Consider the following 24,052-nt stretch of genomic DNA (forward strand, 5'->3'; position numbering starts at 1 on the left):
GTAAGATGATTAAAGAATTTTTTACGTAATACAAATATCTTGATTTTTCCTTCTTTTCAGAAAACATAAACGTTATTTAATATAGAAAATTAGAAATCGTTATTAGGTTTTATCAGTTTTTATTTAGAATAAGTTAAATAGTTAAGCTTTTTTTTTTTTAATGACCATTATGGTTGTTTTCAAATTATTATTTTTTCTTTGAAATTATTTTTTTTTCAATAGTTAGATGGCAAGTAAAAACCTTTCTGGAGTTTTAGTTTTGTATATTTTAATACGGATGCAAACAAATCTATGTTAAAGGACTTATAAACTAGTAGACCTAATGAATATAGTGCCATATCCATAAAGTCATGTAGTGATATCAAAAAATAAAAATAACTCTCTGACAGAAACAGGAATGTTGGTGGTACCAATAAATTTATCATCATTTATTTTTTAGTTCTATTTTTTTGACACAATATTTGTGCAGTGGTAAATTGCTTTTTGTTAAAGATACTTTCAAACATTTTTGACAATACAATAGCCAAAACTCTTAGTTAAATGTTTTCTCTCTAAAGCAACCTGTTTTATAAAGTTTTTTTTTCAACCTGTAGTTGAAAAAGAGTAGTAGCCCTGGGCATTGTGAGTTACGTTTAAAAACATGTTTTTTAATAAACTTTTATCTAACTGTATGATATATGTTTGTCAGATTTGCATATCATTTTAGACATAATTAAGTTTTTAAAACTGACTGTAATAAATATGTAGATTTTAAAGGGCATCTCTGAAGGAAAATAAGAATTATATTGTATATGTATGCTTATATTTGTTAATATTTATTTAAGAATTAATATGCTTTTTTTATTTAGAGTTAAGGAAAAAAGTTAAAAAAATTTTCATATGATGACAACATATACACTAAGTAGCATTGCATCAGGTAGTCAAGGAATTATAAGCATATATGATGATTTTTAAATATTTTAAAATGAATTACCAAATTTACTAACTTTCAGTAGGATCTACGAATGGAAAAAACATGAGAGCAAATGATGCTAGCTCTAATGAAAAATTACAAGATTTAGAAAATCAGTATGTACATAATAAATTGTCTCCTAATTCAATTCAAAAGGTATTTTATATTTAATAAATGTTTATAAATATATATATATATATATATATATATATATATATATATATATATATATATATATATATATATATATATATATATTTAAACAACTTTAAAAAGTATTCTACACAATAGAGTGCTCAATGTTCTTAAAAGAACAGAGCAATTATATATTAGTAGAAAATCACTTAACTAAATTTTTTTCCATTTTGGAAATGGAAAAAAATTTAGTTAAGTCATTTTCTACTAATATATATATATATATATATATATATATATATATATATATATATATATATATATATATATATATATATATATATATATATATATATATATATATATATATATATATATATATATATATCTATTACATATATATATATATATATATATATATATATATATATATATATATATATATATATATATATATATATATATATATATTTATAATATATTTATAAACATATATATTTTATAAATATATATACATATATATATTTATATATGTATATATAGTAGTAGTAGTAGTAGTAGTAGTAGTAGTAGTAGTAGTAGTAGTAGTAGTAGTAGTAATAGTAATAATAGTAATAGATGCTGAAGGAATAGATACTGTAGCGAGTCGCAAAACACATAAATGGTTATATATGCGTTATAACAGCCTACACTACTCGTTATTTTATTTATAATAATTTATAATTATAATTGAAAAAATAAAAATTACATATAAAAAAAATTAGAGTTAATTTTCACAATGTTTACAATAAAAATCACGTCCTACTTTAAAAGAGTTGAAAGACTGCGCATTCACCATGTGAATCAGTAATGCATTCCATTCATTTGCAATATGGTTACTAAAAAATGCTTGTCAAGATGAAGAATGCTTGACATTTTCTTTTTTAATTCTTAGATTTTGACCTCTTATTGCTGATGCTAGTCCGTTTACTTGTAATGATAGTGCAAGTTGTTCAGGTTTAAGCCATGTAATGTGATCTATATTGTTCAATAATTTGCAGTCTTGTATTAGTTCGCCCCGCATGCCTTTAGTCTCCAGCGTAGTCAATTTCATTGTGCATAACCTCTCAGAGAGGCTGATTCCATCAACAGCTGAAAAATATCAAAGTATTAACAGTGCCATGTTGTGCATGGATGGTGTCCCTGTTTGTACTTTTGGTGTGCATTGCCAAGGCCACATTTGGAGCCCTTTGTTACAGCTTAGGGTTTAATAATAGTAATAAGGCAATTGAGTACTATCTATGCTTTGAGTCGAGTTCTTTAACAAATTTAAATATGTATAATGTACCAAAAACTATGAAACATAAAAAACCATTGTCATCTCCAAGTTCTCTATACCTATCATTCACTAAGATTTGTGGTCTTTGAAGTAACTTTTCTTCTGTTGAGTCTTATCTCTTGCAAAGTTCACCAGACCTACTTGCTCTTTGTGAGACTAATTTGAGTTCAGCTGTCTCATCTTGTGATCTTAGTGTGGTTATCTTCCTATAATTCGTAAAGACTCTAATAGTCACATGCTTGGCCTGGGCATTTACATTCATAAGAATTCACCCATTTGTCGGGAAACTAGGTTTGAATCCACAGACTGTTCTTTCATGTGTTTTCGTTTACCACCACTTTACTCTATCATCTTTCTCTTTGTTCTATATCGCTCTCCTTCATCTTAAGACTGTACTTTTTTTGATGTTATTTCTGATCTTATTGACCAAGCCCTTTCTATTCATCCATCAGCAAATATTGTTGTTGTTGGTGACTTTAATGCTCATCACACTGAATGGCTTGGCTCTAGTGTCAGTGGCTCTGCAGGTGTTAAAGCCCACTGCTTTTGCCTTTCTCAATCCCTCAAATAATCAACTTTCCAACCTGCTTTCCAGACAATCCAAATCATTTACCTTCTCTACTTGACTTATGTCTTGTTTCTGATCCTAGTCAGTGCTCAGTTTCTCCACATTCACCCTTAGGTGCTTCTGATCACAGTTTGATCACTCTAAAACTAATATCTCATTCTTCTTCATCATCTGAATCCCCTATCATTGCACATCTTACAACTACCTTAAAGCTGACTGGGACTCTTTTCATGATTTTCTTTGTGATGGCCCTCGGGTAGAAATCTTTTGTCTTCCTGCTGACAAATGTGCTTCTTACATAACTTCTCCGATTGAGGCTAGCATGGAATCTATTATTCCCTCTTGACGATTTCAGGTCAAGCCATGGTTTTGTGTGCATTGTGGTGCTGCAATTTCCAATTGAAACCATTACTTCCATATCTATCAGCAAAACAATTCTCCAGAAAACAGACATCTGTTTATTACTGCTAAGAACCATTGTAAAAAGGTTTTGTCAAACGCCAAAGGCCGTTATTCTCAGGTCATGAAATCTCGTACTTTATCACAAAATTTATGCTCTCGTAACTTCTGGAGAATCTTTAATAGTATCAATAATAAGGGCAAATCTGTTATTCCACTTCTCTTGTATGGTTCAGACTTTTTGACCTCAACTAAAGACAAAGCTGAATTGTTTGCTAAAAACTTTTTATCAATATCATTTCTTGATTCCACTAATTGCGTTCTACCTGAGTTAGTCATCAAACAGTTTGATCCATTGCTTGACATTCGTATCACTCCAGCTTCTGTATCTAAAGTGATTTCCTGCGCATACTCTTCTACAGCATGTGTTCTGGACAACATACCTGTTAAAGTCTTGCAGAGGTGTTCTCCGGAGCTGTTGTCTATACTTTTAAAACTACTTAACAAGTGCTTATCAGAGTCTTGTTTTACAGCCTGCTGGAAAGCAGCATCTATTATTACTATTTTCAAAAATTCTGAAGAGCGATCTGATTCGTCCAGCTACCGTCCCATTAGTCTTCTTCCTATCATAAGCAAGGTTTTTGAATTTTTAATTAACAAACACTTAATCTTGAATCTAAAAACTTGATAATCTTGAATAATCTTAAATCTTATAACTTACTTTCTGTTCATCAATATGGATTTCTATCTTCTTGTTCTACAGCTGATTTGCTAAAAGTAATAACCAACAGGTTTTATTGTGCATTAGATAAAGGTGGAGAGAATAAGGCCATCGCTCTTGACATTTCTAAAGCTTTTGATAAAGTTTGGCATGCTGGTCTTCTCCATAAGCTTTCTTCTTACAGTGTATCTGGTAACATCTTTAAGATTATTGAATCCTTCCTCTCCAATCATAGTATAAAAGTTGTCCTCGATGGACAGCACTCTTTTTCATTTTCTTTATCTTGAGGGGTTCCTCAAGGTTCACTTCTTGGCCCTATACTCTTTTTAATTTACATTAACGACCTTCCAGATATTCTCACATCTAAGATGGCATTGTTTGCTGATGATACTACCATTTATTCTTGTCATGATAAGAAGCCAACACTCTCTGATTGTTTAGAGGGGCATTTGAGCTTGAAATAGATGTCACTTTTGCTACAGCATGGGGCTCACAGTAGTTGGTGAACTTTAATTCAGATAAAACTCAATTTTTTTCAGCCAATCGTTATCGCAATAGTTTAGCTCTTCCTATATTTATGAACGGTAATGTACTTGATGAGTCATGTATACTTCATTTTTTAAAATTAACTCCTACTTCCGATCTTTCTTGGAAACCATATATCAAATTTTTTGCAAAATTAACATCCACTAAGGTTGCATCTCTTTATCAAGCTCAACACTTTTTTACTCCATATTTTATTTTCTATCTCTATAAATCTGAAATCCATCCTTGTATGGAATACTGTTGCCATATCTAGGGCGGATCTTCTAATGATGCCCTTTCTCTTTTAGGTAAGGTGCAAAAACGCATTGTAAACATAGTTGGACCTGCTCTTGTAGCCAAACTCCAACCATTATCACATCATCGTAATGATGCTTCTTTTTCTCTTTTCTACAAATACTGTAATGGGCACTGCTCTAAAGAGTTAGCGTGTCTTGTGCCATCTACTAAAATTCATTCTCATGTTACTCGTCATTCAATTAAGTCTCATCCTTTTTCTGTGACTATTCCTGTGCCCCAAAAACTCTTATTTGTCTAGTTTTTTTCCTTGAACATCAGTTCTTTGGAATTCGCTTCCTTTATCTTGCTTTCCTGATTCATTTAATTTGCAATCCTTTGAGTCACCTGTCAATCGTTATCTTACTCTATAATCTTCATCTTTTCCTTTCCAGTAACTTCCAACTCTAATTAGTGGTTGCTTGCAGCCTTGTTGGAAGCGAAGATGTTCTATAAAAAAATATGTATATTTATATATATATATATATATAATATTTAAATAAAAAAAGTACGATTTTTTTATGGGACTTTAAGTTTTATGCCATTCGGCAATCATTCAGTCATATATTTAAAATCATTAAAATAAAAACTGTTATAAAAAAACACAAAATTGCATTTCAATGAGATCAAACTTCAGTTTTCGTGCCAAACAGGAATTTATTTAACCGGTGTCGAAATTTGATAACAAAAACTTTTTTCTGTGCCTGCATGCCAAAACCAATTCACTTTTTTTATTTAACCAAGATTTTTTATTGTATGTTGAAATAAAATAATTCTCATTTATGCAAAGATTACACCTTTTTAAGGATGGGTTATAGAGTTGATATTTTTTAACAATACTCCACTTAATTATTAGTTTAATGCTTGCTTCTTTAAGTTTCCAGATCTCCTTAGAAAGTTCAGTGTTGTTTTTATACCTGACCAAGTTAAATAATTTTATGTGGTTTGCAAACCTGATCTTGAAGAAGTTTTCGCTAATACCCATATAAGGTTTCTTAGCATGATTGGCGTTAGGTGGTGTTATAGTAGCCTTATAAACAATATTTTTAGTTAGGCATTGTTTTTCTAAAGGACACATAGCTCTACCTATACAGTTGCAATTTCTAACATTATTGGTATTTTTGTTGTGTGAAATGTGTTGGTTGTGGGACTTAATAATGGTACTGATATTTGGCATACAACTATAACTTATTTTTATGGTGTTTCTGTTAAAAATCTTGTGTAGCTTGTGGTCTGCAGGAAAATGTAAGTCGATTAAATTCAAGAAAAGATTTCCTAATTTGGTGACAACGTTCTTACTGAAAGAGGGATTAAACCGTATGATGTTTTGTTTGCATCTAATAGTATCTTGATTAGTTTTTTGTAAATTTAAATAAGGACGATATTGGATATTGTTGCTATGTCCAGACTTTATAAGGGCTTCTTTGTAAATAGGAGCAGAGTTTTCAAAAATTATTTTGCTGGAGGAGTTAATGACAATCTTTGTTCAATAGAAGTCGGCAGCTGCTTTAAAATACTTAGTGGGTGATTAGAGCTGACATGGATATAGTTTAACAAACTTAATTCAGGATTATGGTAAGGTTTAAAGCTGCAGTCACTGAGATTTAATGTATCGAGATAATTCACTTTTTTTATATTACAGTGAACAGAAATGTTAAAGCTGTTACTTTTGAATATCTGAGTTATATGTTTTTTAACTTTTTCCATTTGTGGACCGGTAGCATTTTTAATCACAGCCAACCCACCATCTCTATACAGCCCAAAATCAAACTTGTTATAAAACTGAAATAATAAGGATTTAGGTGCGCGATGAATCAAAGATTTGTGCTCATTAGCAATGACAACATACTGTTCAGCAAAGCAAAAAGAATCAATAAGAAGCTTCTTGTTTATAGAAGGATAAAAGTCAACAATGTCAAAAATGAGAAATTTTTAAAAATGTTTGTCTTTGAGATTGTTGAGCCATTTAATTACCTCCTGTGTGTTACTACACTGGTTAATGTATAAAATATTTCTTAGCTTGGTGTTTATATTGGATAGAATATGTTCACTTATTCTCCCTAATTTGTTCTTTGCTGGGTTTATGAGACAAACCATAGGATTATTTAAAAATTAGGTTTATGATCTTTCAATGTGATGAAACAGTTCAATCTTTATATGGATTTTGTTAAAAACATTGTGATTTTTTAATATAATTTTTCCTTTTTTATTAATCTGATTTTTTATTGTTGGATTGGTTTTTTTATAATTAGTTGTGGTAGCATTCGTCATCAATTTATTGTATTCATCTTTAGGCAGCTTGTATAAGTATGACATCTTATCTGCATATGCGCAGATATATTTCAATTTTTGAATAGAGCAAACATCATTTTTAATTTATTTTGGAAGCTACATTGAATCTTACTTAACTGGATATTTTTGATTATTTCAAATAAATCGTTTTCAAATGCACACATCTTTAATCTGTTGACGGCAATGCGGTGTGTTAATGCCATAAAATATAAAGTTTTCATTAATATTATCATTATCATTAGTATTACTTATACCATTAGGTTGTTTATTCATGTAGAAAAAACCTTTTTATTTTGTTCTTTTGATCAATATTTCGGTTTTTTCTAGTAATCGCAGTTTGTATTCTTTATTAGATGGTATATTATAGATATGTTTTTAGTTGAATAATTTATTTTCTCCATTTGTAAACAACTTGAGAAGAGTGCTCATTAGCAGGAGCAAATATATATTTCACACACTCTTAAGCCAACAAAGAGCTGTATTAAATACAACAGAATACAGCACAACTCTATAAATATATATATATATATATATATATATATATATATATATATATATATATATATATATATATATATATATATATATATATATATATATATATTTAAACAACTTTAAAAAGTATTCTACACAATAGAGTGCTCAATGTTCTTAAAAGAACAGAGCAATTATATATTTGTAGAAAATCACTTAAAATTTCTGATGAATCTTTGTTAATGAAACACAGTGTTAAATGGAAAAAAATTTTTAAGTGATTTTCTACTAATATATATATATATATATATATATATATATATATATATATATATATATATATATATATATATATATATATATATATATATATATATATATATATATATATATATATATATATATATTTATGTATATATATATAGTATATATATATTATATGTTATATAGTATATATAACATATGATATATAGTTTATATATATATATTTTTGTTAATTCACCTCCCCAAAGCCCAGAAGGCCACTACAGATGAGGCGGCTACTTAATTGTGGTTATAACCCTCTCTCAACTCTACAACTCTGAAACATAAACCTTGAAGAACATGGTCGCTGCCTGTAGAAACAAGATGAGCACGGTATTACCAGGGACATGGTGGGGATCGAAATCGGAACCTCTTCCTTATGAAGCAAGTACCACTACACCACTACCGCATTTGATATATATAGTATATATGTTACTGTTACCTATAGTACCAGGAATTAGCTAAATGTTTATAATATAGTTTAATATTGCAACTCTGAGTTTCATGTGTTACCACAATCATCAGGCAAGTAGTAAAAGTTTAATTTTGGTCCGATTTGTTTAATGGCATTATGGTTTATATTTGTAGTTTGGATCGTTACGGGATGAAAATTGATTAGTAGTTAAGTTAATAATATTATTAATTTGTACTGCAGGTAAAAGTTACATATATACTATATATACTATATAGCTCTAAATTATCTATTGAGCATTCTTTTAAGTATACATATTATACATGATATTATAAAGATATTTTCTTTATTCATATATATACACTTATATATATATATATATATATATATATATATATATATATATATATATATATATATATATATATATATATATATATATATATATATATATATATATATATATATCATATATATATATATATATATATATATATATATTTATATATATATATATATATATATATATATATATATATATATATATATATATATATATATATTACTCTTTTGTTTTATAACATTATTGCACATTAGCAGGCTTGGCCAGGAAGGCTTCACGTCATAATATGACCACACAAATACTATTTGGTTTTACTTAACTTGACCACGGCTGTTAAAATGTTTTGAAAATTTGTATGTTTTAAAAATGTGCTAAAAAAATTAAATCAAATCTTAACTTAACTATAAAGAAACTTAAAAAAAAACTTATCATTAAAGAAGCAAATAAATCTTCGTAAAAAAAAAAAAACGAAAACAAAATTAAAATAACTTAACTAAAACTAAAATTAAAACTGAAATAAATAATAAACTATAACGATTAGATTATTTAAATTATGTTTGGAAAAATAACTTTGAATCGTTTATCTTTCTTAATGTTTTTATAATATAATATTATGCAAAACCCTTTTTAAATAAAGTAACAACTTACAACTAATAATTGTTTAATAAATGCTCACATTTAAAAAAAATTCTTCGCACAAAAGAAAAAATAATTAAATTGTTTATTTAAAAAATTGATATAATTTTTTTTTATTTAAAAACATAATAAAAAATAAATACTTATATAAATATAAAAAAATATATATTATTCATTAATGTTTTTGTAAAAAATCATTAGAAGTGATTTGTTACTTTATTTAAATGCGTTATAAAAACGTAAGAAAAGATCAAAGTTATTTAATTTAAATGGCTTTTCAAAAAAGTTTGTCTATTTTTTTTGTTATATTGTTATATTGTTACTATGTATTATGAACTAAATAATTTATCTCAATCACGTCATTATAATAGTACGGTTAAATGAACTTAAATTATTCTAATTATATTTAATTATATTTAAAATTTATTTAGATCTTGAATTGTGTTTGACTTAAAAGCTTTCACAATAATCCAAGATAGTACATCATATGATAACGCAATCAAAATACTCAATAACAAATATCAAAAACGATCAACAGCTATTATGATGCGCCACAAACTTTGCTCTTTTAAGCAACAAGATGGAGAAACAATTGAAAGCTTCAGGAGCCCCTAACAGCAGAACAACATTAGTATACTGATTTGTGACGCTTTTGTTGCTGGAATTTACTCACCTTCTATTCGACAATGACTCCTTGAAGCTACAGAAGACAATCTAGAGACACATTGTAAAACAGTGCTAACAATGGAATTAGCCACCAAAGATGCTTTTTATTTGACAACAACCACGACAGCTGATACCACTACCAACTTTTGCCGCAAGTCATAGCCTTACGAAATCTCGTTGTTACTGGCGCGGTAATAATCCACATCCAAAAATTAAATGCCCATTGCAAAATTCCACCTGTACAAATTGTCAAAGAAGGGGCCACTGGGCAACTGTTTGTCTCTCAAAAAAACAAAATAAAACCTACACTAAACCAACTGTTGTTAAATAATATAAGGAAGAAAACGATAACGCAATAATATCTACAGTCATAGCAGCAATCAACTCACCTGGTAGACTAATTAACAAAAATATAGCAAAAATATAACCATTAACAAAAATATAGCACAGGCACTGATGATACTGGCTTTGATAAAAGATTTATTACATCAGAACTTCTTTAACATTGAAACCTTTCTTATGATACTTAATCTTCCTCAAAGGTATCATTGGCAGATAGTTTGACATTAAAAGTTAAAGGAATCTTCCAAGGCTCATTGTTATTAGCTCGCGAAAAATTGAAAGTGCAGCTCCTCGTTGTAGACAACTTGGTAGCCCCTGTTATTATCAGAATGGATGTGTTAAAACAACATACTTCAATTACTTTCAATTTTAAAGGAAGCAAAGAGCCTCTAAAATTCTGTCTGGCAACAAATGACGATAAAAATGACGCTTGACAACACATATCTCATAAACACATATCTCATAAACACGACGCTCGACGACACATATCTTGACGATATAATTATTGGTGGAAAAAAAGCACAAGAGCACGATAAAAATTAGCCATTTCCTACACACAGCTAAAATCGCCAATGTAGAAATAAACAAAGAAAAGAGCAAATTTAAAAAAACTCACATCGATTTCTTAGGCCATATCATTGAAAATGGAACTTTAAAACCCTACCCGAAAAGATATGAATCTCTTATGAATATGCCAGAGCCAAAAACCTTAAAAGAAATAAACCGAATGATAAGTTTATTTACCTACTATGCAAAATGGATACGCAACTGTACTGAGTTTATTCTACCGCTTACTCAAGCAAGAGACAACTTTCTAACCAGGGGCTTGACCCCACAGGCAAAAGAAGCAATTAAAAAACTCAAAATTAAACTTGCAGAAGCTTGTCTAGCCTCCCCTGACTTCAAAGTTCCCTTAACTATTGAAACAGACACAGCACTGGGAGTAACGTTACTTCAACTAGGCAGACCCGTGGCCTTCTCAAGAACACTAAGAAACGCTGAAAGAAAACATGCAATTGTTGAGAAAAAAGCAGCTGCCATAGTAGAATGTTGTAGAAGATGGAAACACTTAATTAATTCAGTACCATATATAATTATATTTACAGACCAAAGATCCATTTCCCTTATATTCAATAAACAGATTTCAACAAAAATGAAAAATGAAAAACTAACTCAATGGCGTTTAGAACTAGCAGATATTAATTATACAATTTCATACAGACCAGGAAACCAAATTATCATAGCCGATGCCCTTTCTCGATGTTGCTTGATTCAAAATACCAATAAAACCTTTTACAATATTCATTCCCAACTAAAATAATGATACATTATTGCAAAACCCGAAATCTACCCTACTCTACCACTGAAATTAAACAAATAACGAGCCAATGTACAACCTGTAATGAACTCAAACCAAACCTTTAACTGGTCGACTTCTTCAGGCAACGAGACCTTGGGAACGGTTATCTATGGACTTTGTCGGACCTTTACAATCCACCTCAGCTAATAAATACATCCTCGTGGTTGTAGACGAATACTCGCGCTACCCATTTGCATTCCCTTGTAAAGATATAACAGCCAACACTGTGATACACCACCTTCTCAGTCTTTTTTCATTATTTGGTGCACCATCATCTATGCATACAGTTTGAGGAACACAGTTAGAAAGTATAAAACTTAAATTATTCCTTGAAAGAAACAGTATCATTCTCGAACTACTCCATATCACCCACAAGGCAATGGTCAATGCGAGCGAATGAGTGGAATAATATTTAAAGCTATTAGTCTGGCCCTGAAAACATTGAGTCTGGGAAAAGATAGATAGGAGGTAGGGTTGCAAATGGCTCTATCCTCTATAAGAGGACTTCTGTGTACTGCTACTAACGAAACACCCCACCAGAGGATGATAAATTTTCAGCGTTCATCAATAATAGGAACGGTTCTGCCAAACTTCCTAACAGAGCAGGATTCAACAATTTTATACATACATCAGATATGATTAAAAGGAGATCCACTTGTCAAACTTCAAAATAAAAAAACTGATACGGTTTCAACAAAAAATCTCGCCCCACTAAAAGATGGATATCCCTTAATAGAACCAGTCCAACAACAGTCCGAATGCTCAAACAATGACAAAATTGTTATTAATAACAACAGCCACAGTTCTGTAAATAGAAAACAAGATGAATTAAATGATGCCAACAAAGTAGCTTGGAACCTAGAGCATTTGTTTGGAAATCCAAAAAAGGATAGCTTCTCTTATGACCAATTAACTACAACAATACCTAACCAACCATCTAAAAAAAAGGTTACTACTCCTGACACACAACCTAATATATCATCAAGAACAGGGCGTACTATTAAAAGGCCAAACTATCTTGATGACTACTTTCCTTCATAGAGTATTATCCGAGAGTAAGCCATTACACCTTGTACTAAAACTTTTTTAAAACAGAGAAGACTGTTATATTCTTAAGAACTATGTATTATGAACTAAATAATTGATGTCAATCACGTCATTATAATAATACGGTTAAATATATAATTATATTTAATTGATGTGCTATAAAATCCATTTTGCAGATCTTGAATTGTGTTTGACATAATATTTGATAAAAGCCGAAAATATTTAATATAGACTAATTTATTATGGTTTCACAGCATTTTTCTTCTCAACAAAAACGTTAATGATTCTTATATAAAGTTAATTAAAGGGAAATTCGCTGTTTAAAGTCGTAGCTTATAAAATTTAATTTTTTTTTAATTTTTACTTTTTTTATTTTTACTTATAAAAAAATCTTATATAATTAAATAATATAAATAGCGTTTTGCTAATATAAAAATGTTAGTAAAGATAAACGTGTCAAAGTAATTTATTTTCAACAAAATTAAAAACCAATTTTTTCAGCGCATTTGTTAAAAACCGTGGTTAAATCATCAAAACAAAATAATATTTGTGTGGTCAATTAAGACTTGAAATTGCACGCCTTCCTGGCCAAGCCTGCATTAGCACATAACATTTGTATTTTCAGACACAGGATCCCATTCAATTCGTCTCGAAAACAGATTCCATCAAACAAATGGAACTACTTCGTGGGCAGATTAATTCAATTTTGTGCTCTTCAAATGCAGGTTTGATGTTTTTTATATAATAATATCTATGCCATTTTTGCCCATCATCAAATCATATGTGGAAACAGTTTACAGTTCTCCAATGCATTTAGAAAAGTGTTGATAGTTTTCATATATGTAAACTGTTTTCATATACAGGGTGTTCGGGATAAATTTGACATATTTATAATTGATTATATTTTTTTGTAGATTAGAGGTATTAATACACACTACAGGTCATTTAAAAGTTTGAACCCTTCTTCATTCATATACAAGATGTCAGAAAGGATGGATGACTGGAACTCACCTGAATCATGGAAGAGAATAACTTGCATCATGATGATTCGTGCCGGCCATCAAAATAAGGATATTATGACTGCTGCCCAATGCTCCCTGAACACAGTAAAAACAATCAGGTATGAACTAGAGACTTGCAATGGTGACTACGAGGATGTAGTAAGAAGAAAGATCCCTAGCAGACAATCTGATTGCGTTCGTACAGCAGAATTCCTCGCAAGTCTGCAGGAACAGGTGTTGAAGAACCCTGGCATTGGAATTCGGGCTTTGTCACGTGAAATTAATGTTGCATCCTCTGGATGGTTGTTTGAGTAGTAGCGAAGGTCTTCATTGAGTGCAAGCTTCATAGTAGAGGATGCAGCATTCATTTCACGTGACAAAGCCCGAATTCCAATGCCAGGGTTCTTCAACACCTGTTCCTGCAGACTTGCGAGGAATTCTGCTGTACGAACGCAATCAGATCGTCTGCTAGGGATCTTTCTTCTTACTACATCCCCGTAGTCACCATTGCAAGTCTCTAGTTCATACCTGATTGTTTTTACTGTGTTCAGGGAACATTGGGCAGCAGTCATAGTATCCTTATTTTGATGGCCGGCACGAAAAACATGATGCAAGTTATTCTCTTCCATGATTCAGGTGGGTTCTAGTCATCCATCCTTTCTGACATCTTGTATATGAATGAAGAAGGGTTCAAACTTTTAAATGACCTGTAGTGTGTATTAATACCTCTAATCTACAAAAAAATATAATCAATTATAAATGTCAAATTTATCCCGAACACCCTGTATATTGTTTTTTATTCTGCATTAAATTAGTTGCAAGTTTTTAAGCAATCTTTAAAGGCCTAAAAAATACTATTTAAATAAAACTAAGTTTTAAATAATACTGTCAAAAAGGTTTTCTAGTCAAAATTGATGGGAAAAAAAAAAGATTTAATTCATGCTTATTACAAGAAAAACTTAACAAGGCATTCTAATAATTGAGCAACTTTTCTGCTCTGATAAGAAAGAACACAGTATCTATCTTGATGCATTTTTTAACTATTTAAATTAAAAAACAAAAAATTAAAATTTTCATTTCTTATAATATTAAAACTCATTAATAAATACAACCTAAAAAATTAAAATGTTTGTATGGTGTTGTATGGCTTGTATATGAACATTAAGTATATTGCAAATTGGGGAAGATGAATGTTTTACAGATACTGTGTACTTTCTTATCAGGGCAGAAAAATTGCTCAGTTATTAGAATGCCTTGTTAAGTTTTTCTTGTAATAAGCATGATTTTTTTCCATCAATTTTGCTAACTTTTTTCTCCTTAGATTTTCTAAGGGGTGGGATGATGTAGATATGTGTATCACTAAGGATGTGTATGTAGGGGAGGAGTTATAAAGGCATTCTCGAGAGACAACTTCACCTAAATATATAATTTTTTATTTTTTTTTTTATTTTAATAAGTTATTTATTTATTTTACTTTAATGAAATTTATAAAATGGATGAAATTTATAATATTGTTCAACAAAATTTTTTATATAGTTAACTTTTGTTTTAAATTGTTTTTAAATACTTCATAGATTATTTGAGAGAAGATCTGAATATATCTAATGCATCCAGCACTGATACAGTGACTTTACTAAGAGGGCATAACTTGAACGAACTTCAGGTAAATTGTATTGATCTTTTTATAATTAGTTTTAATTTAAAGAAAAAATACAAATATGAATAAAAAACTATTATAAAATTATTTAATAATTTTAATAATGAAACAATAAATAATAATAAATAAAATAATTAATAATAAACAATAATTAAAAGGTATATGTAATCACAGTTGCACATGTTCTTAATAAACTTGTTATATTTTATCTAAACTATTTGATAACAGTAAAAAAAATAAATGTTTTGTAGTTAATTATTATTATTTTTAATTTGCAAAATTTAATCCAAAATCTAACCCACTGCTTATTACAATAATGGTTTTAAAGAGTTATTTTGGAAATTAAAAACATAATAATAATAATTTGAAAAGTATTAAGTAATAAATTTATAAATTTTTGAAATTTTAATTTGTTTTTTATTTCCATTTGATTTAAAAATATAAATTTTATTGGAAATTGTTGTGGTCACTTAAAATTTTTTTATTGGACATACAGGGGTGGAACCTCATGGCCGTCCAGTGGCAGGAGATGACTTGTTTTCTCAAAGTATGACTTAATTTTGGAAAAAATGCCTGCAGGTAACCCTGTGGCATGACAAGACAGTTTTTTACTTACAAAATATATTTATTATTAACAGTATTTATTAATAAAACCATTTTTTAACACAACATCACGATGTTTATTTATATAGCTTTGGCGCTTTCTGTGTGGAATTAAAACTTTTTTAAAAAAAATTTCTTACTGCTATCAGATGGACATCTTGCCACATATTTCTTCCCTTTAGCGTGCTGCTTTATATTCTCTATTCTGCTGTTTGCAATGCTGACAAACTTTGAGCAAACTTCACAAAATGCATTGGTTTCACACTTTTTATCTCTTTGCAACCAGCATTTAAACTCATCTTCAATGAGCCACTAAAGTTCTAAATTTGATGTGAATGAGAAAATAGTGCTGCTAAAACTTGTTTTATTAATGTGAATGGGGGTATTAGTAAGTTAAATTGCTTTAAAAACATAATGTTTTAAACATTCAACTAATTTAAATTTGATTGAAGATTGATTTAGAATAATAGAAAATTAATGTTTTCATATTGAGTTTTTTTTGGTTATTTCTTTTAACCTTCACGTAAATGCAATGGAACCATTTACAGATAATAAAAAGAAACAAAACAAAACTGATACAGGCTACACCAAAAAAAAAAAGAGTGAAAAACATTTCAGACCGCTTGGTTTACTAAGTTTTTTTAGTTGTGACACTCAAAATTAAAGTAACTTATATCATGAACAAAGCAAAGATTCTGTAAGCATAAAGTTGCAGCTGCTTTGTAAAGAAAGAGTAACAGGAGAAAATCAAAAATTGAAGATGAAAGCATTGACTGTTATGAACTGTGAGTAGTATTGTCAAGAAAAGCACTTCACAAAAAACAATTTGAAAGCAATTTATAATCTTTTTCTTAGTGAATTGAAACAGTGTCCATTTGTTTTCAGAGCTATATCTTTCTGTATCAAAAGTTTAATAAAGTATTGGAAACCTTTGAACTTATTATGATGTAGCAATTGAAAGAAACAAAAACCTTTAGAAAGAAATAAATTTTTTCTTCAGTTTTTTCAGCCCAAGTAAGATATTTCAGTTGTCTGCCGGGCAACCAGGAAAAAAGATTTTCCACCCCTGACATATTAGCAACCCTCAGAATAAATAAATTAAAATATTGAGGTTGGCAATAAATTGCCCACCTTAATCTTTTAGAGGGCGGCGTCAGGTTAGCAAAAAAAAAATTGATACAAAGGTCTTATCATAAAGCATTGAAATAAAGTCAGCAATTTTTGCCGACCTCAAACACTTTAAGGTTGGCAGTTAGGTCAGTATTGCCAAACATTGCTGACCCTAATTCCGAGGGCTATATTACTAATGTTTTTAAAATATAGTAAATATAAAAAAACATCAAACAAGATATTTCGTAAAAATATAATACATTAATAAAAATATAGTAGGTATTAGAAAATTTGTTAACTAAGTAATTTAAAAAGTTACTAAATAATTTAAAAAGTTGTAAAAGGAATTGGTTCTAAATTAAATGCAAAAGACAATTTACTAAATGCTAAACAATATTTCTGCTAAATAATAAAATTTAGTATCAAACAGATAAAAGATCTAGAAATCTTTAAAAAATAAAATAGAAAGTAATATTTAATAAATTTATTAAAGTTTAGTAGTTAAAGTTTTTTTTTTTTATATAATTCACCTCCCTAAGGCCGAGAAGGCCACTACAGATGAGGAGGCTACTTGTGGTTATAACCCTCTCTCAGTTCTCTAACTCCGAAACTCTAACCTTAACGAACAAGGCCGCTGCGCAGAGAAACAAGTTGAGCGCGGTACTACCAGGGATGTGGCAGGAATCGAACTCAGAACCTCTTGCTTATGAAGCGAGCGCTCTACCACTACACCACTACCACATTTAAAATAGTTACAAGTTCATTTTTACATCAATTAGTATCTGGAGGTTTTATTTTATACATTATAATAGAAAATATTTTGATACAATAAATTGATTTATATTTAAAATGTAGGAATAAATTTTTTTTGATTTTTGTAAAAAGTTGATGACAACACATAGCGCACAATTTAGGTTGGGATTTAATAGAAAACAAAATGAAGAGTTAAAGAAAAAGAAAGCAGTTGATAGAAGACTTAAATAACTGTAAATTGGGTAAGGAATACACAAGTAATACAATTTAAAAAAAAAACAACTAGATAAATAAAGTTTTTAATAAATGAATAAAGTTTTTGAGCATGAAAGAACTGCTAAAGTAAAAAGATAGGAAAGATAGAAAGATTGCTGAATGACAAGTCACGCGAGATGGAGCTTTAGTTGATGGAATAAGTGATGATACCTTGCTTGAGAAGCGGCCAGCGGCATATGTAAAAAAGTAATCTTTACAAAAATTAGACAGAGACTCAAGCAAGTCACACAAGATTGATGGAAGCTTTATTTGATGTATTTAGTGATGATAGCTTGCTTGAGCAGGCATATGTAAAAAAGTAAAAGAGATGTATCTTTACAACAATTAGTCAGAGGCCTAAACTTGACAGGTAAAGCAGGTTCAACAACATTAACTATGCATTTTTTTAATCTTATTGTAAAGACTCATTAAACTCATTAACAGTAATCCATACAAGGATGAATAAGAAATTAAATTTATTAGAATTATTGATATCATATATTATGATGTTATAAATTCTTACCTTTATTTATTTCCACAAATCTAATAGCCTAATATATGAATAAAATAATCATCTGTTAATAATTGATATTTTTGATATTTGATAAATAAATTTAAGTTGTGTGTTAAGTTTGATATTTTTATGAAATATTGTTTTAAAGTATTTATTGATATGTGACAATTTACAAGACAAGAACAAAATAAATAAAACGGTAATGTTGTAACAACAACAATATGATTTTTTTATTGTATAAACAATATAGGCTTTAAACAATAAAAGGTCTATCATTTAATAAATTTATCAACATGTAATAAGCTAATACAGCAACAATGATAAAGTTCATGAGGTTTATCATTGTTGTTTTAATTTACAAATGCTAGGTTTGTTTTTTCATTTTTTTTTCTTAAAGATTGTTATAAGTCTCTTTTAAAAGTCAAAAACGAAATTTTTTTGTTTTTTGTTTGTTTTGCCTTTGTTTTAATTTGTTAACAAGAGGAGTTCAAACCCACCACATCACTGATAATACCACATTTGATTTATTTTTCACACAACTGCCTGTTTATCACGATTCGTAAATAGGATTGAAAAATGATTGTAACAACATTATTTGAGACCTTAAGAAAAAAGAAGCCTCTTTGGCTGTGATGATCCCTGGCATTGAAATGGTAAACATATATAAAAAATTTGTGAAATTGCAAAATGACAGCCACATCTTACTGTTGTTAAAGTTTTGTTTGTTTGAGTTAGGTTTAATGGTTGTTTGTTTAGGTTAAAATTTTAGTTAAATGGATTTTGTTTGAGTTTAAATTTTTATAAATACAGACTTAGTACAATACAAATAGACTTAGTACAATACAAATATAATGAGCATGGTAGTTATAATAATAATGACAAATCTATTTTTTACATTTTTTATTATCTTTTTTTTTTAGTTTATTATGTTATTTTATTTTATATTACTATTTTTAATTCCTAATTGTTGATGCAAATGAATTTAAAAAAGTACCAAAAGAAAAAGAATACAAGTTTTAAAATGTGGTAAAAATGTTATTTTGTATTTATAGTTATTTTGGTTTTTTTGTTTGAAAAAAAATACTTTGTTACAATGTGGAAAAAAAACAACAACTTGTTTTTAAAATGTTTCTTTTTTTCAAATTTTTTCGAACTTTTTTTCATACTATAATCTCCTAATAATCTCCTGACCTTTGTTTTTTTTCATGATTTTTTATTGTGTTGTGCTTTTTATATAATCTCGTGAATTCATATAAGCATAGAAATTTTCTTTCTTTGTTTATCATCATTTTGATTCTTTATTGATCTTTTTTCTCTATGGTTTTCACTTTTTGTTGTTACCATTTCCATGGTAACTGTAATTTTATTGTTAATCTTTTTTATTAGAAATTTATTAACAAACTTTTTATCATTTGAAGAAATCTGTGTAGAATGTTATTGTCTAATGCTTATAATTCATTCTTATAATGGTATCATCTTTAGATTGTTCAATCTAAGAATAATGACCTAAGAATAAAAAAATTATTTCAACTCAGAAATAAGACTTTTTTAGGGAAAATCAAAAGTGTCGTTAATGAAAGCAAAATTATTGATTCAAAATAGTGATATTTTTAATAAAGTTTTGCATGCTTTTAATATGATTAATATGATTAAGTCTATTATGTTTTTGTTTTTTTTCATTTACTTCAAACAAAATAGCAAAGTATAGTATATAAAAAGTATAATAGTAATTAAAAATAAATAATAATCAGTAATTCAATATTCAATACAACACAATTGTATGCAATGTAGTTGCATTCAATACAATTGAATGCAACTGTTGTTTTAAATACTCACAAAATTTTCAATAAACTTTTTGCTATTAAAGCAACTTTGTAAAAAAAAAGAACATAGTTAAGTGCTGCTGACACATCTTGCCATTGGCAAGTACTGACATAACTCTCATATCACAAATCTTAAAACAAAGATTTGATTTTAATATGATCTGTTTTAATATGGTCAGATTAAAAGTTTAGTTTTAGAGATTTAAGTAAAAATTTTTGTATTTGTAAATAAATTTATTTAATTTTAATTATAAATTTATTTTGAATATAAATTTAGTTTGATGAGCGTGTTTTAATGTCATCACTGAATAGTACTGCTCTTGCAAAAACATCAGAACAAATTACTCAAGCTTACGTTGATACGTCATTGGTTGCAGAAAATACCATTCTCAAAGAAAGTAATCGCAGAGAAAGGGCAAGGAGAAAGGTTTGTTTTATTTTTAGTAACTTTTATAAGTTAGTTGGTCAAGAATCACTATATATCTAATATATATCTAAATATTTATTACTGTTAATGTAAATTTTCATTTTTACAGTTCAGAGAATGTTGTAAGACATTAAAAAGAAAAAAAAACAGTTATTTAACTATACTTTTTTCATTAAATAAATGACAAAATTATTAAATCAGCCTTTTTTTAAGAGTTTATAAAGTATCATGTTTGATAACAAGTATATAACTAAGTGGCCACAGCTGAATTTTTTGAACAATTAATAAATTATGTAAATGCTTATTATTTACACATAATAGGTATTTTTAAAAGAGGATAAAGGAAAAAAAAAATTTTATTAGGTAATAAATTACATTTTAAATTTTGCTTATTTACTTAATGTTTCTTATTTTAAAAACTTACAAATATTAGACATCAATTTAGAGGTTGAAAATCACAATGTTGCAAAAATATATTTAAAACTATATTTTACATTCAAGGTTTTACTTTTTTACATTCCTTCAAAATTAAATTTAAATTTTTAAAGTCTTTTAATAAAAAAAATTGTATAATGTAATTTGTTACTTAAAAAAAATTCACTGTTGCAGTTAAACGCTTTTTTTTACAACCTAATATTTTCTTAATAAATATCAAATAAATGATATTAAAAGATAATTTAAATATTCCAAAATAAATAAATTTTTGTCTTAAGTTAAAACTGAATGCAAAAACTTGCTCAATGCATTTTGTACGTATAATGCGAGTTGTGTAACGCTGATAACAAGCCTATTGAATATTTTTTTTGACCAATTTAGTTCTATTACTTTATCTCTAAATCCTTAAATAAAATTTGTAAAAAAATAGAAATGAAATAGTATTTTTGTTTAAACAATGTTTTAAGGAAGTCTTTTAAATATGTTTAAATGTTTTAAGGAAGTATTCTTTTAAATATGTTTAAATGCTCATACAATTTTTGAATTATTAATATAAAATTCGGAAAACAAACTTTGATACTGTATTTTGGTAATTTGGTACTGTGACTTTCAAAATATAGTTTTGTTATTATTTAGATTATTACTTTTCTTTTTATAGAATTCTTGAATTCAATAAAAAATAGCTATTCATTTTTTTCGGATAGCTATTCATTTTTATCTGTAGAAAGACTATTTTTATCTGCAGAAAGACTATTTATTTTTACCTGCAGAAAGACTATTTATTTTTACCTGCAGAAAGACTATTTATTTTTACCTGCAGAAAGACTATTTATTTTTACCTGCAGAAAGACTATTTATTTTTACCTGCAGAAAGACTATTTATTTTTACCTGCAGAAAGACTATTTATTTTTACCTGCAGAAAGACTATTTATTTTTACCTGCAGAAAGACTATTTATTTTTACCTGCAGTAAGACTATTTATTTTTACCTGCAGAAAGACTATTTATTTTTACCTGCAGAAAGACTTTTTATTTTTACCTGCAGAAAGACTTTTTATTTTTACCTGCAGAAAGACTATTTATTTTTATCTTTCGGGTGACTTTATTGCATTAAAGGAATATTTTAGTTGCTCTTCACAAAATTTGGTCACCTGGTAAATTTGGTACTGTTGGGTGACCATGAGTGTACACCTCTGATATATATATATTTGTAGACACTGTGAATGTCTTGCTTACAAAGCGAGTGCTTCAACACCACTATCACATAACCTACTGATGGTTTCATTTTTTGAGGGGGTATACTGGCTAAGACCAACTATGTTTTGGTTTATAGCAGAATTTTTTTTTTCATTTTTTTTTTCAACATCTTCACTTCCAACAAGGCTGCAAGCAACGGCTATTAGAGTTAGAAGTTACTGGAAGAGAAAAGACAAAGAGTTAGAAGTTACTGGAAGAGAAAAGACAAAGTTTATAGAAGAAGATAATGATTAGCAGACAGCTTTAAAAATTGCAAATTATAATAATCAGGAAAACAAGATGAAGGGAGCGAATTCCTTAGAACTGATGTTCGAGAAAAAAAACTAGACGAATAAGAAATTGAGATTTAGAACTGTACCTTTATTAGGAGTTAATAGAATGAGTTGCCTAGGTATAAAAAGAGACATAGGCACAACCTATGCATTGAGTCAAGAAGATCGAGCATTCAACATCCTAAACTGGAAACAATGTGTTATAAATACATCTCTGTCAGCATAATAGATAACTGAGTCGAGTAGATGAAAGAATAAACTAAGTATAATCTAAGTATGGTTTAGATAAGTAATTTAAGTTGGAGATACGTTACACAAAAAGTTCTTTTTTTTCCACTACTTTTTCTTTTTACTCTTTATTCTCATTTTAATTTTGTAAAAATAAAAAAAAAAAAAAATTTGTGTATATAAAAAAGTATATATATTTAAATATAAAAAATGAAATAAATAAATAAAAAAGAAACGGAATAAGATTATTTAAGACATTTACAAATAACAAAATTCATTGTCAATGAAAAAAAGTTTTTGTTTTAGTTTTATTATAAATTTAAAAAAACTAGTTGTAGTTTTTACATTGTTATTAAGTTTAAAATTCGTTAATTTGAACCTCCATTTGCAATAGTGAATTTGGTGGGCGTTTAATAGGTTTTGGGTTGAATGTAGTTCTGATTTGAAAATTTAGTCGAGTAAATATGATTTATTTTGTTAAAAAAGGTATTAAATATTACATGAGTCATTTTGTTATCAATTTTTTACTTAAAAGTAAGTATCTGATAAATGTTTATATTTTCAACATTAAAAACAGTGTTTTGGTGCACTTGAATTTTTTTCTTATGTTGTTTAATGTTTCTCATAAGATGTTTTTACTGGGCTGATATTTAATTAACTAATTTTTTTTTTATATCAGTATCATGAAGAACAGACAAGCGAGCTTCAAGCCAAGGTACAATTTTTTAATTTTTTAAATGAAAATGTAAGTTTTAATTTATTATATGATATAATATATATACTTTTTTGTTATATTTTTATAATTGAACATTTTAATAATTTTATAATTTGTGTGGATCTCACAATTTTATGACAATTAAATTTTTTTTTTAAATCTACTTTTTATTTTTTTCTTAACAATTTCGTGTTTTTTTTTTATCAAAACTGTTG

General features: G+C 28.0%; 1 protein-coding gene across 4 annotated transcripts in view; it reads left to right on the forward strand.

The window, feature by feature from the left end:
• The first annotated feature begins 830 nt into the window (after positions 1–830).
• The window catches only part of LOC101236793 (centrobin), a 72,415-nt gene continuing 49,193 nt past the window's right edge, over positions 831–24,052 (forward strand). For 2 of the 4 annotated variants that reach the window (XM_065788799.1, XM_065788802.1), the window contains exons 1-6: positions 831–916; positions 993–1,108; positions 13,413–13,512; positions 15,363–15,451; positions 20,781–20,930; positions 23,802–23,837. In XM_065788799.1, the coding sequence (XP_065644871.1) occupies positions 880–916; positions 993–1,108; positions 13,413–13,512; positions 15,363–15,451; positions 20,781–20,930; positions 23,802–23,837 (528 nt within the window). In that variant the 5' untranslated portion in view covers positions 831–879. The remainder of the gene's footprint in view (positions 917–992; positions 1,109–13,412; positions 13,513–15,362; positions 15,452–20,780; positions 20,931–23,801; positions 23,838–24,052) is intronic. The other 2 variants (XM_065788800.1, XM_065788803.1) reach the window with 2 other exon arrangements.

The sequence above is a fragment of the Hydra vulgaris genome, chromosome 01 (genome assembly GCF_038396675.1).
Source record: "Hydra vulgaris chromosome 01, alternate assembly HydraT2T_AEP".
Lineage (NCBI taxonomy): Eukaryota > Metazoa > Cnidaria > Hydrozoa > Anthoathecata > Hydridae > Hydra > Hydra vulgaris.